The sequence below is a fragment of the Symphalangus syndactylus genome, chromosome 3 (assembly GCF_028878055.3).
Source record: "Symphalangus syndactylus isolate Jambi chromosome 3, NHGRI_mSymSyn1-v2.1_pri, whole genome shotgun sequence".
Classification (NCBI taxonomy): domain Eukaryota; kingdom Metazoa; phylum Chordata; class Mammalia; order Primates; family Hylobatidae; genus Symphalangus; species Symphalangus syndactylus.
The window spans coordinates 24,475,382-24,492,443 of NC_072425.2; the positions used below are offsets into that span (position 1 = coordinate 24,475,382).

A 17,062-nucleotide genomic window follows, 5' to 3' on the forward strand; every position below is an offset into this window, starting at 1 on the left:
CCTAACTTTTCACCTGTGATCCTCACAGTCATCTCATTAGGTAGAGTAAGTATTAAGTTCATTTTACAGATGAAGAAACGAAGGCTCAGCTGGGGGTTGACGTGCCCAGGTTTGAGCCAGGGCATCTTCCTTTAAGTCTAGCTCTTTCTAGTATTCTGCACTGTATTTTAGATGTATCAGCTCTTACACATGTGTGTTAAATGAGATACTGTTTGTGGATATGCCTTGCTCAGTACACATATACACACATCTTCCCCCCCACCCCCCCACTTCTCCCCTTCCTATTAGAATTGACCTTTGCTGCAAAGGAAGCAGATCCTTACATTGGTGACCAGAGATTCTTCTATCTTAGCACTAGCAGGCACTTTCTGCACTTAGTGTGCTTGTTTCCCATGAGGGCTCTGGGGCCAGTAAAAAAAATGATCAGACACTTTTATCTCCCTTGAGTTCTACCCTTGAGGGTCACATCTAATTTTTCTGCATTTTCCCCTAAACAGAATCAGTCCCTCATTTAAACTGAAATCACCATTTTCTTGTGCCATTCAGAATGGTCTCCAGGCACAATACTTGATATGCAAATTATAATTCACAGTTGGCCACAGTGAAAACCTACGGCCTACGATGAAACCATACATTGAAATATCAGCCTGTTGAGAAAGGGAAAATTACTTTTGCTCCAAAGGTGGTGCCTTAAGTCCCCTCTGTGTACTATGCTCCCTTCCGCCCCACCTCCCCCATTCACATTGCTTTGGATGGATTGCACTGGGATCAGTCTTGGGAGGATCTGTTTCTGATAATCTTTTTCTCCTCCCCCTCCCTACCTTTTTTTTTGGGCAGAAGAATCATTTTCACTTTATATTGATCAAACATCTTATCTAAGTATTTGCCTTGAAGAAAACAATCGGTTTCAAGTGGAACATTTTTCTCAAGAAGAACTTAAGAAAAAGGTATTGACCTATTAACTTTTAGTGCTTTTCTTTTCTTTTTGTTAGATTGTTTGTTGTATCTTGAGTTCCTCATGAGAGGTTAAGATTCTGAAGGCCCCTCTCCTTCCTCCCTCTCCCCTCTGCCTTGTTGTGTGTGCCCCTCCTGTGTCCGTTACCTGGAGTACCTTCCCTCATGTCTGATAAACTCCCCAGGCCTGAGAACCCAGCCAGGCTTGATCTCCTTGAGGAAAAGCTCTCTGGCCCCTCAGTTTAGAGTTAGCCACTTTTCCGTCAGGCTGTTCACCTCTTTTTTTGTACCTAATCCAAATCGATGTCCTTCTCTTACTGATCTGTAATTATCTGGTTATTTGTCTATACTTCCTTGCTAGGCTGTGAACATCTTAAACTTAGTGATTATGTCTTACTTATTTCTGATTTCCCATTGCCTGGCACACATATAGGAGCTAATAATAGATGCATTTTGAATGAATAACGTTCCAGGTTTGATCAATAAATCTTTTTTTAAACTGGAAAGTTTCTTCAATGTGTTGATCAGTGACATGGTTAGAGTGGTTTAGTGTTTCAAGGTTCTGAAAAACATTGTTAGGAATAGGAGGTTTGAGACCGTATAATTTATTATAAAATTATCATGTATGTGTAACTGAGATTCAGTTTCCGTCTTGGAATAATTTACATTCTGATAGAAGAGACAGGCATGTAAACAAGTAATTGCAATATGAGGTGCAAGGTTGCTGTATGGGCAGCTGTACAAGGTGTAGAAATAGCAGAGGAGAGGCTAATTGCCTGTATGGGAGATAGCGGGGTGAGCTCACCTGATCAGGGGAAGCTTCTCAGCAGAAGTGAGACTTGAAGTGGGTTTTGAAGGACAAATTTGGAGTTTGCCCAGGTCTCCACTTTCTCAGCAGAGAAAGAGAAAACAGCCTGTTTAAGGCACAGAACAAAGAAATAGCAAGGAGAATAAAAATTTGGGTATTTTGGGAGGAATAGGGCAAGGAGTATGGAGGCAGCTGTTTTTAAAGATGAAGAAAATAGAGATGATAATAGCTGCTGCTAGTGCCTACTAGGGCTGTGGTAAGGCCAGGAGGTAGTTCACTTGGTTGGCACTTAGTAAATCAGAATATCTTATTCTTCCTACTAGAACCTCCTTGAGGATTAGATCCCATTTTTGTTCATATTTTGATATATTGGATGTCTACTGTGTATACTCAGGGTGGGAATTTCCATGTTATTTGAAGAACCAATAATTGCTTCCATCAAGAAGCCTTGAAAAATTACTGGCCATTGGGATTTGAAGCCTGCAGGAAACCAAGGTGGTGTCTGCTCGTTCCTTCTGTGTCTGGCTTCTCAAGACCCAGGTCTAACTCTGCCTGTGTAGAGGCAGCTGCTCTTTCACACGTGGTTAGGCACTTTGGCCATTGTTCTATCTCATTTAGTTCTCCAGACACCCCAGCTGTGGGACTTTGGACAGTTAAATTTCTTTGTATTTCATGTCCTCATTGTAAAGTGGAGATAGACACACTAGTCTATTCACCTCCTCAGGATTTTTGCAAGGAGTGATAGACTAAAGCTTGTAGGAGTATTTTAGTAGCTGTAAATTGCTTCATAATTGACAACTGTTAATATTACTGGTATTGCCAGATAGGTGTACAAAGGAGGAGGTCACTAGTGAAAAGTAAGACTCTGATACAGTTTCAGAAACTTTAGCCTTGGGAGACTTTTCCTCCAGAGGGTCTCAAGTGCGAGAGAGAAATAGTATTAGCTGTCATTGACTGGGCACTTAGACCATGCCAGGGACCTTAGTGCACTGTGACCACAATCCCGTTCAGTTCTCATAGTAGCGCTACAGATGAGGAAACTGGGGCTTAGATTGTGTAGTTTGCCCAGGATCTTTTTGCCTTAAAGTGATGGCTCTGGAATTAAAATACTGGTAGGCCAGATGTTAAAGCCAGTGTTTTTGTCACTGTGTGCAGGGTATCCTGAGGGCTAGAATCAGCCTGATTCCCCGTAACTGTGGTGCCAAAGAGTCGCTTAATAGGGCTGTCTGGGGCTGTGGCCCCGGGAAGCTGAAGTCTCTTGCTGGGTAGACAGCCCTTTCCCTGTTCTTACCTCCTAGGTCAGTGACCTCATACAGCTAGTGAAGGAGCTGTATACAGACAACCAGCACCTGAAGAAAACCATTTTTGATCTCTCCTGCATGAGTTTCCAGGGAAATGCGTTTCCAGATAGACTTGCATCTACAGAACAAACAGAGGTAAGAAACATTTTTGTTGTCATGTGCTGATTACAAAAACATAACAATCGGCTTGGTATGGTGGCTCACGCCTGTAATCTGGCACTTTGGGAGGCTGAGGTGGGAGGATCACTTGGGCCCAGGAGGTTGAGGCTGCAGTGAGCTGTGATTACACCACTACACTCCAGCCTGGGGGATAGAGCGAGACCCTGTCTCAAAAAAACCCATCAAAACCATATATTCATATATATGTATGTATGTATACAAACCATATGTTTATATATATGTATGTATGTATAACAACTCGAAAGGTTTTTCAAGACTGCATCTGTTCTTGGGGAGGTCTCTAACTGAAATTTCCTTTGTTGTGGACTGGGTATTGAGAGCCCCACTAGGCTGGCAGTTCTGTCCACAGGCTTCCTCAGGTTCGAGTCATGTCTCCACGGACACATTCGATATACTGTGATGCTTTGACTCTGGTCTAGCCCTGGGACCTGTGCTGCAGATGGCACACATCTGAATGAGCGCTGTGGTCTCAGAGGGATCTGGAGAGTTTCCAAACCACCCAGATAATTTGAGTAGTGTGGATGCAGCCTTAATGAATACATTAACATTGAAAAACTGACATACACACGACCCACCCGGGAAAAAGAGGAAAGAAGCCTTATTCACCTTGATGACTTCTGGGTCTCAGTGCTGATCTTTGTGATTTGTTGGCTCTGATTTTCTCTGTTTGGGACCTGGGCTGCACAATGGGAGGACCCTGAAGTTGTGATGTTGATTCCCTCTTCATTCCCTACCTTGGCCTGACTCTCAGGTAGGAAGCACCTTGCTTCATGTGCGTGTTATCATTGTTTCGGAAGACCAGAACTGCTCTCCCATGAAGTGCAGTAGTAGGGCCTTTTTGTACTTGGGGCCCTCACATATGAAACTGGAATCTTCCTGGTTGGGGTTGTCTTCTGCTCTACCTGGAGTGCCAGGTAAATGGAGAACTCACATTCATTGCAACGTCATTTCTTGGGAAAGATTTGTCAGCCTTAAGCTGTCTCCCCCTACCTTGAAAGTGGGAAATGCTCACAAGTATTTATGCTGCACTCTGGCCATCTTCTTTCTTTGTGAGAGGGAACATTATTGATCTTAGCCTCCAGGACTCTAGATAATTTTGAAAACCAAGAATATCTGCAATCCATTTAGGGAGAAACAAGTCTGATTTGCTTCCTCCAAGGCAGCATTCTTCACCAACTTCATTGAGACACAAATGGCGTGTTTTGTTTGTTCATTTGTCCTTTAAAAAAAATCTGTTAAATGTCCCATATGTCCTTTGGAGAAAAAGGCTTTTTCCTTTTCCCACCCTAAGATCTCAATATCAGCCTACTCAGATTTGTTGAGTCTTTTATCATATTGTACTTCTATCTGATGTTCCCCATGAATAGCCTTGTTCTTTATAGCACAGCTCCCCGTCATCCCCCAGAATGGGATGGGAAAGGTGATGTGCTCATTGTAATCTTGGGCTGAGGGAGTAGATGGAGTTAGGATGAGGGTGAGATGGGAAAGAGCGGAGCCTGCGGTTCTCTGGGAGTACGCGTGGTTCTCCTTTGGTGAGAAACAAAGCAGAAACAAACCAGAAATGCATATATTGTCCACAGCATTTCCCAAGCAGCATGACTTGCAAAGTGAGGTCTGGGTATGATTCCTGTTCTATAGGAGCCTATAAATCAGAAAAGGAGGGGGGAAAAGCAAATATATTTTTATTTTTAAAATTCAGTATTTTTCTCCAATATTTAATTAACCCATAGCATTACCCCAACATTTGGAAAACAGAATAAATTACCCCTAATTCTGTCACTTTAAAACAAGCACACAGTTAATTAACATTTGGAAGTGTTCCTTCTGTATTTGTGTGTATGAACATGTGGATGCACACATCTCTCCTGGAATGCAGCTTTGTCTCCTGTTCTTGCTAATTGCCATTATGTTATAGCATCTCATTCCATCTTATGAATGTGCTGAAACTTAACTGCCTCACTACTGTTGGACATGTAGGTTATTTCTAGTGATTTGCCATTTTTAATTTCCTAATGAATGTCTTTGGACACAAATCTTTTTCTGTGCTTAGAGGTTTTTTTTTCCTTAGAGTTGATTCCCAGATATGTGTCATTAGTAGGCCAAAGGACAGATAGAAATATGCAATAGGCATAAAATTTATTTTCATTTATTTATTTATTTTCCCCCTCCCCCCAACAACTTTTAATGTGTAAAAGACTGTAAGTAGTTTGAAGGGCCTGATAGAGTTTGTCAGATTTCTTTCTAAGATGCTGGCCCTGGTGTAGAGCGTCATCAGCTGGGTACCATGGTGCTCAGTTCCTGCCTGTTGGTAGTTCACATAGACACCACCAAACAAACAAAACACTGAGAACAGGTATCCTGTTGTTGCTGTGTGCATTTAAAAAAATCTCTAAAGAGGTTGCATCTATTTTCTCATATTTGTTTGCTGGTTTTTCATGCATTATAAGAGAATTAGGTTGAAAATCGATGTAGAGGAGTGATTTCAGCAGAGTGTAGTCAGGACGGTGAGCATAGAAAGCCAGGAACTGTGTAGCTTGTGGACCTGCCCTCTGAGTGTAGGCTCTGTGTAAAGAAAGCATGTAGCACAGGTCCTGGCACACTGCAAAGGCTCGAAAGGGTTAGTTACTATTATTATTTACTTATATCGTCATTATTAAGAATGGTTAGAAAACTAACTTTTTTTGACGTAGAGAGGAAAACTGGACAAAGGGGCATAATTTAATTGAACTCAGATATTTGTAGGGCTGTCATGTTGACAAGAAATAGATCTTATGTGACTCTAAAGAACAAAAATGATTCTCAGAAGTAGAAGGTGCTTGTTAAATATTCTGTTAATAGTAACAACAAACCTGGTTTGTCAGAGCAGATTTAAGTTCATTAAAAGGAGGAACTTTCTAACAGTTTGACTTCATACGTTATTATGAGTTTTACATGATTTATAAAGCCCTTGGCACAGTTCTGGCATATGGTAGGCACTCAGTAAAACAGCTATTTTATTTTTTTTTGGTAAGTTAGTGGCGGAGATGGGACTATAACCCTCTTCTGACTCTGTGTAGAATTGTTTAGCAACACCATAGGGCAGTGCTTCTGAAGTTTAATGTGCACGTAAATTTCCTGAGAGTCTTGTTAAATGCAGATTCTTGTCCAGTAAGCCCGGAATGGGGCCTGAGAGGCTGTATTTCTAACAAATTTGGGTGATGATGCTTCTGCTGCCCTAAGGAATACACTTTGAGTAGCAAGACCAGAGGTAATCCTGAAAACGACTTGTTTCTAGGTCTCGTTTTGAAAAAAGTCTTTATTCATTTGTTTATTTGTTCAGCAGTGTTACTGAGCGTCAGGCATTGATGTTAAAACTATGAGCACATACATGTCCCCGCCCTATCTAGGATGTAATCCAGAGAAGCAGAGGGGCAATTGTGGCAGAGTGTGGTGAGGGCTGTGATGGAGTGAATGCAGAGTCTCAAGGGAGTTGTAGACAGGTGCCCAGCCCTCACTTTGGGGATTAAGGGAAGTTCTCCCTGGAGGAGAAAGGGGAGCTACCAAGCAGATGAAGAAAGAATAGCTCAAGAGGCAGGGGGAGAGGCAGTAGAGTGCAGAGTAACAGCGTGGGGTTTCAAGGAGGGAGTGTTTCATAGTGTCGAACACTCTGAGAAGCAAGAAAGAAAAAAGTACTGAGAACTTCCTGTGAGTCCCATGACCTGAGCGGTTTCATTAGAGTGAGGGGGACAGAAACCAGCTTGCAGGGGATAGAGAAGTGATGAGAAGTGATGAAATGAGGATAGAGCCAGTTGACACTTAGAGGTTTGGAGGTTGCTTCTTTAGTGGTGGTAGGGCTGGAAGCCGAGCCAGGTATAGTGACTCAGTTCTTTCTGACATGTTAGTTCTGTATCTTTGAAATGGGTAAGTAGCATGTAGCATGAAATACATTTCTCTATGTCCATAACATTTAATTTCTTGACCATTCCTGGAAACTGAGAGTTTACTTTTAATCTTGACCAAGTCAGCAGAGGTAAAGAGAAATGAAAGTTAATTTTTATTTAACTGTATCAGGCATTGGCATGGTTGTGGTTCTGGAAATGCAGAATAGCTTTGACGCTTTTCGTATTTCAACTTGGAATGATGTGTTAATGATACTTTCTTTGCTCAGCTAAACTTAGGGGAAACCCTTCTCAGATCCTCAGGAGTCTGGGAGGAGCTTCTCCATGCCTCCTTCCTAACCCCATGTGGATTTCATCTTTCATTAGTACAACAAGGTCTTTGGGGACCTCTCCTGGGCAGTAAAAGCCACATTGCAGAAGGTGAGAGCAGACCCCTTGCAGAAGCTTGGAGAGAGGCAGAGAATACTGAGTGGCCAGAGCTGTTGGGGAATCAGAGGGAGACTTTTGTTGTTGTTGTTGTGTTGTTTTGTTTTGTTTTTTTGAGATGGAGTCTCGCTCTGTCGCCGAGGCTGGAGTGCAGTGGCACGATCTCGGCTCACTGCAAGCTCTGCCTCCTGGGTTCATGCCAGTCTCCTGTCTCAGCTTCCCGAGTAGCTGGGACTACAGGCGCCCACCACCATGCCCAGCTAATTTTTTTAATTTTTAGTAGAGATGGGGTTTCACCATGTTAGCCAGGATGGTCTCGATCTCCTGACCTTGTGAACTGCCCACCTCAGCCTCCCAAAGTGCTGGGATTACAGGCGTGAGCTACCATGCCTGGCCCTGTTTTGTTTTGTTTTTTAAAAGATGGGAAAGACTTTCACCTAATATTTTATTATGAAAAAATTCAGACACAGTGAATACTCATATACTCACCACCTAGGTTCTATTCACATTTCCCACCTGCCCATCATCACTCTGTCTCATCTTTCTAATAAATTTTAATTGAAACTGCAAACATCAGTATACTTCCCCCTAAGTACTTCAGTATGCATATCTTCAATAAATGCTTATAGTTAAATGAACTATAGAAATTGTAAGCCTGCGTTCACTAAGTTTTACAAGTGTATGTGCCTGTGTAAGGCAAACCCCTATCAAGAGCCTGCATGTCCTCTGTTGTCCAAAACCAGTCCCACCCCAGCTGCTCTTCTGATTTTGTCCCACTATGAGTTAATTTTGCCTAGACCTTCATATAAATGGAGTCATACAGTATATTCTCTTTTGTATATATTCTTTTACTCAGCATTGTTTTTGAGATTCATCCATGTTGTTAGTGCATTAAGTTTGTTCCTTTTTATTGCCAAGTAGTATTCCATTGCATGAATGTATTACAATTGTTTATTCATTCTGCTATTAATGGACACTTGGGTAAAAGGTGATATGAGCATTCATGTGCAATTCTGTGTTGGGACATACTTTTTTTTTTTTAGATTTGATGAGTACCTATGAGTAGAATTCCTAAGTCATAGGGTTACTCGTTTTATAAGAAATTGCCAATACTTTTTCCAAACATTTTATATTCCCACCAACAAGTTTGATAGTTCCAGTTAGTGTTTATCACTTGAGAATGTTATGGTAATGAGGGAAGAAGCCAAAAGAGAAAGAGGGTTCCTTACCCATATTTATAGACTTTTATGCCTCAGTAGGTATATTTTTGCATGTCTAGTCTGTTTCATGCTTGATAGTATAGTAGGATGTGGTTTTTGATCATCACTTCTGTTTGATCCTGATTGCAGATTTGGATATGGTTAGATTGAACATGTTCTGACCCCAGGAAGTTTCTATAAAAACTGAACTCAGTTGCCTTTGTTTTGTTTTTCTTCCAAAACAAGGTTTTTCCTCGAAAGGAAAAACAGAGAGTTGGGCTGGAGAACTATGGGGATAATTGACTAAATGTAGGGATTCAGAAATAAAATTTGAGCTAGAAACGTAGGTATCTCACATGTACAACACGCCCAACAAATGACCCAATACTCAGTGCTGTCAGCACCTTCGGTGCAGACTCTTTTGTTTTTGTTTTCGAGACAGGGTCTTACTCTGTTGCCTAGGCTGGAGTGCAGTGGTGTGATCATGGCTCCCTGCAGCCTCGACCTCCCTGGGCTCAGGTGATCCTCCTGCCTCAGTCTCCCGAGTAGCTGGGACTACAGGCATGTGCCACCACACCTGGTGGATTTTTGTATTTTTTGTAGAGACAAGTGTCTCACTCTGTTGCCCTGACTGGTCTTGAACTGCTGGGCTCAAGCAATCTGCCTGCCTAGGGCTCCCAAAGTGCTAGGATTGCAGGTGTGAGCCACTGCACCTGGCCAGACTCTTTTATTGGTGAGATAAGGTTTGGTATAATTTTGACATAGCTTTGATTGATTCCTTATCCGGGAGTGGCTGGCCACCTTTTCTCTCATTTTTAATTTGGTTAATTCAGGTGCCCCATGACTAGAATTTTTGCTTTTCTGGAGAGCTGAGAATTGGCTTTCTTGAGAACTTTGTACCGTCCATTTTGTAGAACTCAGAAGCTTTGGGATTTACACTTCTTTGAAGCATTAGGGATTTATGCAGTCTTTATAAATAACTGTCCTTCATTTCCAAAAGCATAAAGTTATTGTCAGGCAAGCGTGATACTCTTCTCATTAGAGATGAGGACTTTCTGTCAGCAAAATGACAGTGTTGCCAGGACTGTCCATCTCAGATGTGTGACAGTCCAACAAGAAGAGGTTTATGCCTTGTGCTAAATAGAAGTGATGCATAAATTGGGCACACCATAAATTTCATTTATTACTTTTTTGCTGTTTGATATTTTCAATTCCATCAATAGCTATTTTCCAAAATTTTGTTACTTTTATATAATCTGAAAGTGAATTTAGTAAAGGCAGGAGAGGCAGTGGCATAACAGACAGCATATTTAATTTACGGCAGCTCAGGAAGGGCCATACAAGGGCAAGGGGAAATGCCTTTAGTTATTTTCTTGGGGAATTTGTCCTTAAATTATGCTTGATCCGGGCAGCTGTGTGTGATTCGCCACAACTAGCAACTCTAACTTTGGTTAATTTTTATTTCATGGCTTTGGCATTTGTTTCTTCCTCTTTTTTTGTTTGCCTTTTGTTTTGCATTAAAAAAAAAGACATCACTGACTTATTCATACATATTCATGCTGCATACTTTTTTGGGTTGCATTTTCACTTCATTCCATGCTCCACGTAGCTTCTGGCTAGCAAGGAGGACGAGGACACGATCAAAATTGGAGAGGATGACGAGAATAATTTCCTGAGTGACCAGCATTTGCAGCAGAGTAATGAGGTAAGAACCTTGCAGTTAACTCCTTATTTCATCTACTCCACTCTATGTCCAAATCAGTCTTCGAGTCTGGAATGAGTCCAGTGGGTTTTCTGTTCATTCTGCCTGTATCGTATACCTTTCATGTGCCAGTGGAAAGCAAAGACTAGGTCTCTTTCCTCTTATAAATTACAAACTGGGTGACAGAGCCAGTCATGAAACATGAAAACTTATGCAAATAAAAATAGGCTTGTTATAGTAGAATAACAGGCATTGGATGTTTGACTTGGACAAATCTTTAGTGATCTAATCCAATCCATTTTATGAATTAGAAACTGAAGGCTTTGAGGACTGATGATTTATTTGGGGCACAGAGCAAGTCAGTGATAGAGTTGGGATAAGAACCCTTGTTTCTGGACTGTGTGAACTACCAGATCATTTGGTTGAGGTGTAAAGACCTACTGATGGAACTTAGCTCCCCTTCCTAGGGGCTGTCTGCAATCTCCTCATCTGGAACCCACGTTACTGTCATTTGGGCATTGTGAGAATCTCAACCCCGTACACGTAGAGCACTCTTCCAATCACATTGATACTGAACATTTGGAGCAAGCAGTCTCCAACCCTCTAACTCATAAAATAAGTAGGAGACTCCAAGCAGTGTCCAAGGTTGAAAGAACCCTAGAGACTGGGATGTGGTTGGGGTAAGATGCTACAGATTTGGCATTTTTGGCCTTCAGGGTGTTCAAGTTTGTGGAGTCACAAATGGGAGATCTTAAAATGTAGATAGTTTTAGAAAGCAAGGTAATTAAAAGTGGGGTCTTTGCAACCAGATCAACCTCCTTCGAAGTCTTAGCTTTGGCACTACTATCTCTGTAACCTTAACCTCTAAGCCTGAGTTTCCTTGTCAATGAGGATAGTAATACTTCCTTTTAGGATTATGATATTTAAATAGAAAGGCATGTAATAAGTGCTCAGTAAATAATAATTATTGTTTTTATTATTCTAGACGTTTCCTTCTTTGGAGGTTGCTTATTGGATTTAATAACTAGATTGGTGGCAAAGAAGACCCTATAAATAACAACTCATTTGTGTAGGTCTTGTCTTCCATTGAAAAATCTTAATCATTTCACCAGTGTGGAGAGATGGGGGTGATGGCTAGTGTGTATATCACCAGCAGTAATGAAGTCAAGAGGAATTATTTATAGACTGGTAGAAGAAATTTACAGCTTTGAATAGGGGAGAAAGAATGCTAATTGCAGCACCTCAAAGACATGCCCAGTACAGGCTTTAACTAGATGTATCTTTGGTACCACTCCTCTGGGACCCTCAGTGACCCAAGAAGATGGATCCGTAAATAACATCTCCGTGGGAATTAGGAACTCTCTACCTTCCTAATGAGAAAGATCAAAGCCATGTTAAACAATATGTGTCTGAAAAGAGTAAGTCAGCTTTCTGATATATAATAAGGAGGATACGTTGCAAGAAGAATATAATAAGCACTCAAATCATGACATGGGTTCCATACTCTTCTTAGGAAGAACTTTCAAGGAGTGGGCCGTAGGGGTGGGAGAACACATTTCCAGTGTGCACCTGTAGTGAGTAAGACATGTCACCTGAGGTGGTCTCATTTCATTCTCCTAACCACCTCGGGAGGTACCATTACTACCCCCATTTTATAGGTGAGGAACGGGTGAGGAGAAGTGCTGTAAACATCTCTATCCTCTTTCTAGAACATCTCCCTGCGCTAAAGTGAGTATGTGTGCACCTGCGTGCCTGTGTCTCTCTCTCTTCCTCCTTCTCCTCCCCCTTTTCTGTTTCTCTCTGGCTCAGTGTGTCTGGCTTCTTTGCACTTACTCACTTACCCTGTATCTCCATCCTCTCTCCACACATCCCTTTCCCTTCCTCCTTATTCCATTATTTGAGCAAATACTTTTATTTGCAGATTATGAAAGACTTTTCCAAAGGAGGCTGCAAAAATGGATACTTAAGGCACACGGAGTCTAAGATTTCAGGCTGTGATGGGGCCCACGCACCTGACTGCCTAGAAGAAGGCGCGTTCATAAACCTGCTTGCCCCTTTGTTGAATGAGAAGGCCATATTGTTACTGGAATCCAGGTATACATGGGGCCCAGACATTCCTTTGTTTCTCTAGTTCTAGGGGAGAACAAACTCATTTTGCTAAATGGGTTTAGATGATAGTGCTGTGTAATTTACCTGAGAGAGCTCCTGAAATGGCTTGGAAGGAATCTTGCCAGTCTTGCAATTAAGTAATTAGGCTGCATGCTAGTGGCTGTGAGGGGACATCAGCAAAGCCTCATGTAAGCCCATTATAAAGAGGAGAAAGAAAGCTTTCTTTGAGAATTATTCCTGGGAGCCCCAGAAAGGGCTTCCTTGCTGTCAGCGAGAGGAATCAGCCCTACCGAAATCTCTTCCAGTTTCGACAACAGCTTAAAAAATACCATTGTAGTTGTGATTCTGCTGTTTTTGTTGAGCTTGAATTAAAGTTCTCTTCTCATTATGTCTGTTGGGAGCCATTCCTATGTGAGGAGATACTACAGGTTGTTTTCCTTAAAACAAAAAAGGAGAAACATTCAGTACATTTGTATTTTTTCAATTAATCCTTTAGGAGTGATTTTTCCCCCTTTCATATTCTTCCTAGTCCGTCCATAACAGCTGCTTGGGCTTTGGAACCAAGAAGAGCTGTGGTTTTATCTTTCAGTGCCTCAATTTCTCTGATTACTTCTTAGGGTTGCTGTGGGGAGTAAGGAAAAAATCGTTTAAGAAAAATGGCTGGCATGTGGTGTGGTGCGTGTTCAATAACAGCTTTCACTTCTCCTCCCGAATAGATAGAGAAGTGGAGCAGTAATGATTGCCCATGACTCTTGACAAGAGCCAGGAACCCTAGTATTTCTTGTATCATTGATGGACTAAGCCTTACGGGCATTTCCTCAGCTAAAAACCAGGATTGAAGCATTCTGTTTTTGTGAGCTCAGCAAGGCTAACTCCTCCCCAATCCCTGACATCTATTTTTCTAGCTTGAGTCTTCTTGGAAGACATACTCAGTGGCAATTCTGGCTTATTATCAGAAGTAGTTATGTGACTGTAGTAGTTGGTGCTTGAGAAATGGAGGATTTCCTAAACATCAGGGTCCCAAATTTTACTTCAGAGTTAAAAGACACTTTTTGTCTGAGGGCCATGTGGGAATGTACTTGGGTGATGTGAACCAGGGAGAGTGCAGTGGGCTGTGGTAGGAGCGTGGTGAATTGGGCGGTCAGGGGGAATGCTCCTCTCTGGCAACGGAAGCATTTCAGCCCCAACTGATAGTTGGGAGTCAGAAAGGTCTGGAGTCTCATCTTTGCTCTGACACTTGGTTGGGGGATCCTGAACCTTTATGAGCCCATTTCTTCATCTGTAAAATGGGCTTTTAAAAAATCCCCATCTCACAGTCTTATTGTGAGGATTCAGTGTATTTAGAGGATTTGGCATATGGTAAGTGCTTAGGAAATGTGAGTTCCTCTCCCCTTATACCTTCTTCATGGCACAGATGCCCAGGAAGGGGATATAAACGATATCTGGGCTCTGAGAAGTCTCTTGTACTGAACCATAGAAAAGGTTCTGCTTACAGTGATAGCTTAATGAATTTGCTGTTCAGATTTCTAGCAAAATAACACTTGAAATATTTTATTTAATAGCACCACCACTTTAGTATATTATAATGGCCTGTTTCACCACCTTTTACTATCCATTTGTAAAGTATTTTTCCTCGGTTTTATTGTGTTGTTTGGTGGTGAGTAATGGTCCTCCTTTGGCTAGCCAAATAACAATTGTCATTATTTTTTATCTACGTTAAAGAGGCGGAAGAAAGGAAAATTTAGTTTAACATCTCCTGAAGCTTGAAATGCCAGAAATATTTTAAAAGTCTGGGTTTACTATAGTTTGAGATTGTTTCTGTTGTCTAGATAATTTCACATTAGAGGTGAAAAATGTACCGTACGTTTAAATTTTGTTGTTAACCCCATTTTGGTGTGCTATAGCTATTTAAATGGAGTTGACTCTGCCCCCATCTAGGTAATAGAAATCTGGATATGCAGAGGGTCTTCTCCCTCCCTTCAGAGGGCTCAGTGGGAAAGGCACACAGGCGTGCCTGTCATTGCCAGTGGCAGCAAAGATCGGAGGAAGGGAAGGTCGGAGTATGTTAAAGGAGTTGTAGAGTACAGCCTGACTCTTTCACAAGGTTTCTAGAAATAGAGCAGGTAGTAGAAACTGAAGTGAGAAGAAAAAAGAACTAACACCAATGAGGACCTTCTGTCCCCTTCTCTCTGATGACTGCCACCACCTCACCCAGACCTGCATTTTCTTTCTCACGGGAGTTAGCAACAGCTTTCCAGCTGGTCTCTCCACTTCCCCCATTTGTTTTCCCATAATTTTCTGTCCCAGTTTCATAACTCCCTCTTATGAATTTTTTTCCCTTTATTTTTTAGATGATTTAAACATACTTACTTAAAAATATCCTTCAGATTGCTTTATTGTTTCTGTTTCCTCAATTGTGAATTCTCTCATTTGTTAAGTTGTCTTTTTAATAGCCGTCTTCTTACAGCTCTGAGTTTTCTCCCGTTTCTGATCTTTGGATACTTTTGTCTTGATTTTGAGCCCTATAGTGTACCTTACACTATTTTTTAGGTATGCATATTTTGCAGTTATTCCTCTTGTGATTAGACCAACATGGGGGAGCTCCTTGTGTGTGAGGCCTCTCCGTCCATTCTCTATGCAGCAGCAGCCAGAGTCACCTTTCTTGATTTTTTTTTTATTTTTTTGACACAAGATTTGGCTCTATTGCCCAGGCTGGAGTGCAGTGGTGCGATCTCAGTTCACTGCAGCCTCCTGGGTTCAAGCCATCCTCCCACCTCCGCCTCCTGAGTAGCTGGGACTACAGGCACATGCCATCATCCCTGGCTAATTTTTTGTATTTTTTTTGTAGAGATAGGGTTTCACTATGTTGCCCAGGCTGGTCTCGAATTCGTGAGCTCAAGCTATCTGCCTGCCCTGGCCTCCCAAAGTGCTAGGATTATAGGCGTGAACCACGATGCCCAGCCTGGAGTCACCTTTCTGAAGCACGTGTGTGACCGGCCCAGTCCATTGCAGGGCCTTTCAGTGGTCTTCCTTTTTTTTTTTTTTTTAACGTGTTGTATAGGACTCTTTGTTTCTTCCTTGCCCATCTTTCCAGCCTCACCCTTTCTTCGCTGCTTGACTCTGTTCATGTTGTTTTCCATGCTTAGACTGTTCCATTTCCCCTCCTTGAGGCTTGCCTCTCATTGATGTTAGAAACCCTCTGCCGTCGTTCTCCCTGCCACCCTCAGTCTGGGGCACTCTGGGATGGTTGCCCTGTAACCCTCATAGTTTGTTTACATATGTTTCTCTAAAACCGGTCCATGTCCTCCTGGGACAGTTTTGTATCCCCAGTGCCCATTGCAGTGCCCAGCACAAGAAACACACAAGGGACTCTTCTTGAGTTATTCCACCCGAGCACCATTCCAGGTGTTTTACATGCTGGCTTAGTTTTGCCTCCCTGGAAAGCAGAGCCTGAGATACGGATTAGAGTGTAAGGGACTTACTTGGGATTTGACATCAGGGAGCAGGAATGAGGGCTCAGGGAGAGTAAGACAGGAATGAAAGCAAAGCCAGTAAGGGTGCAGTAATGATCCGGTTACTGCTGGGACTCTCTGAGGGACTGTATATACTATGCCTGTGTGGTCCATCTGAAGGATGGGAGACTGGGACATTTACCCAACAGCTGTCTTCTCTCACTGGTTGAGAGTTTCCCCAGAAATGGAAACGGTTTCACACTTCCACACTGCTTTACTGGCTTGTTCATAGAGCTTTGGAAAAAGCCCCAAGGCAGCAGAGATGTAGAGGGTGTTTGAGGTGGGCCTATGTCTATGGGAACTGTCCACACAGCAGCAGCTGAAGTCAGAGGTGGGCCAAGCGTATGTGGCAAGGGACATGAAAAGCAAATGCTGCCTATACACTATCTCTTTTAATCCTCATAGCTGTCTTGTGGAGGAATACTTATCTTCTTTGCAGAGAATTGCGGAGTTAGAATATGAAGGGATTTGTATCCATCTTCAAAGCCAATACACTTTCTACTATGCCCGTATACAAATAGCCCTTCATTAACACCTCTTTATTAAGCACCCGTTGTGCACCAAGATGGATTAGGTCATCGATGGACCAGCCAGGTTGGCCAGATTCATCTAAAGCCATACTTGCCCCTGGATGTAGAAATGGGGCCAGGGCCAGGAGGTTGGCTGGCGGGGTAGAGTCAGGGAGGACCCTGCAATTGTCATGGACACTTTATAATCCTGTTTGTTTCTACCTGGGCCCAGCCTGCATTCACATATTCATGTGGCCCACTCACTTGCTGTGTACCTTGTGTCAAATTAATTCTACTCTTCTTATCCATGAAATGACATGGTAGTTACCTGCCTTGTTTGGGTGCCGTGAGGTTACACAGGATAAAATACTGGATGTGGGTCCTGGCACGTTGTGGGTACACATTATATTTAGTTTTGATGGAATCTGGGCAACAGTAGGTGGGGATAACTTGGGATACTGGCTAGGGGACAAGGCCTAGCAGA

The 17,062-nt window shown here is 42.3% G+C and overlaps 1 protein-coding gene across 12 annotated transcripts in view; it reads left to right on the forward strand.

The window, feature by feature from the left end:
* Positions 1 to 17,062, forward strand: part of CDK5RAP2 (CDK5 regulatory subunit associated protein 2) — a 191,903-nt gene that overhangs the window by 114,943 nt on the left and 59,898 nt on the right. For 6 of the 12 annotated variants that reach the window (XM_055271298.2, XM_055271295.2, XM_055271301.2 and 3 more), the window contains 4 exons: positions 838 to 947; positions 3,061 to 3,198; positions 10,356 to 10,451; positions 12,370 to 12,542. In XM_055271298.2, the coding sequence (XP_055127273.1) occupies positions 838 to 947; positions 3,061 to 3,198; positions 10,356 to 10,451; positions 12,370 to 12,542 (517 nt within the window). The remainder of the gene's footprint in view (positions 1 to 837; positions 948 to 3,060; positions 3,199 to 10,355; positions 10,452 to 12,369; positions 12,543 to 17,062) is intronic. The other 6 variants (XM_063636049.1, XM_055271296.2, XM_055271299.2 and 3 more) reach the window with 5 other exon arrangements.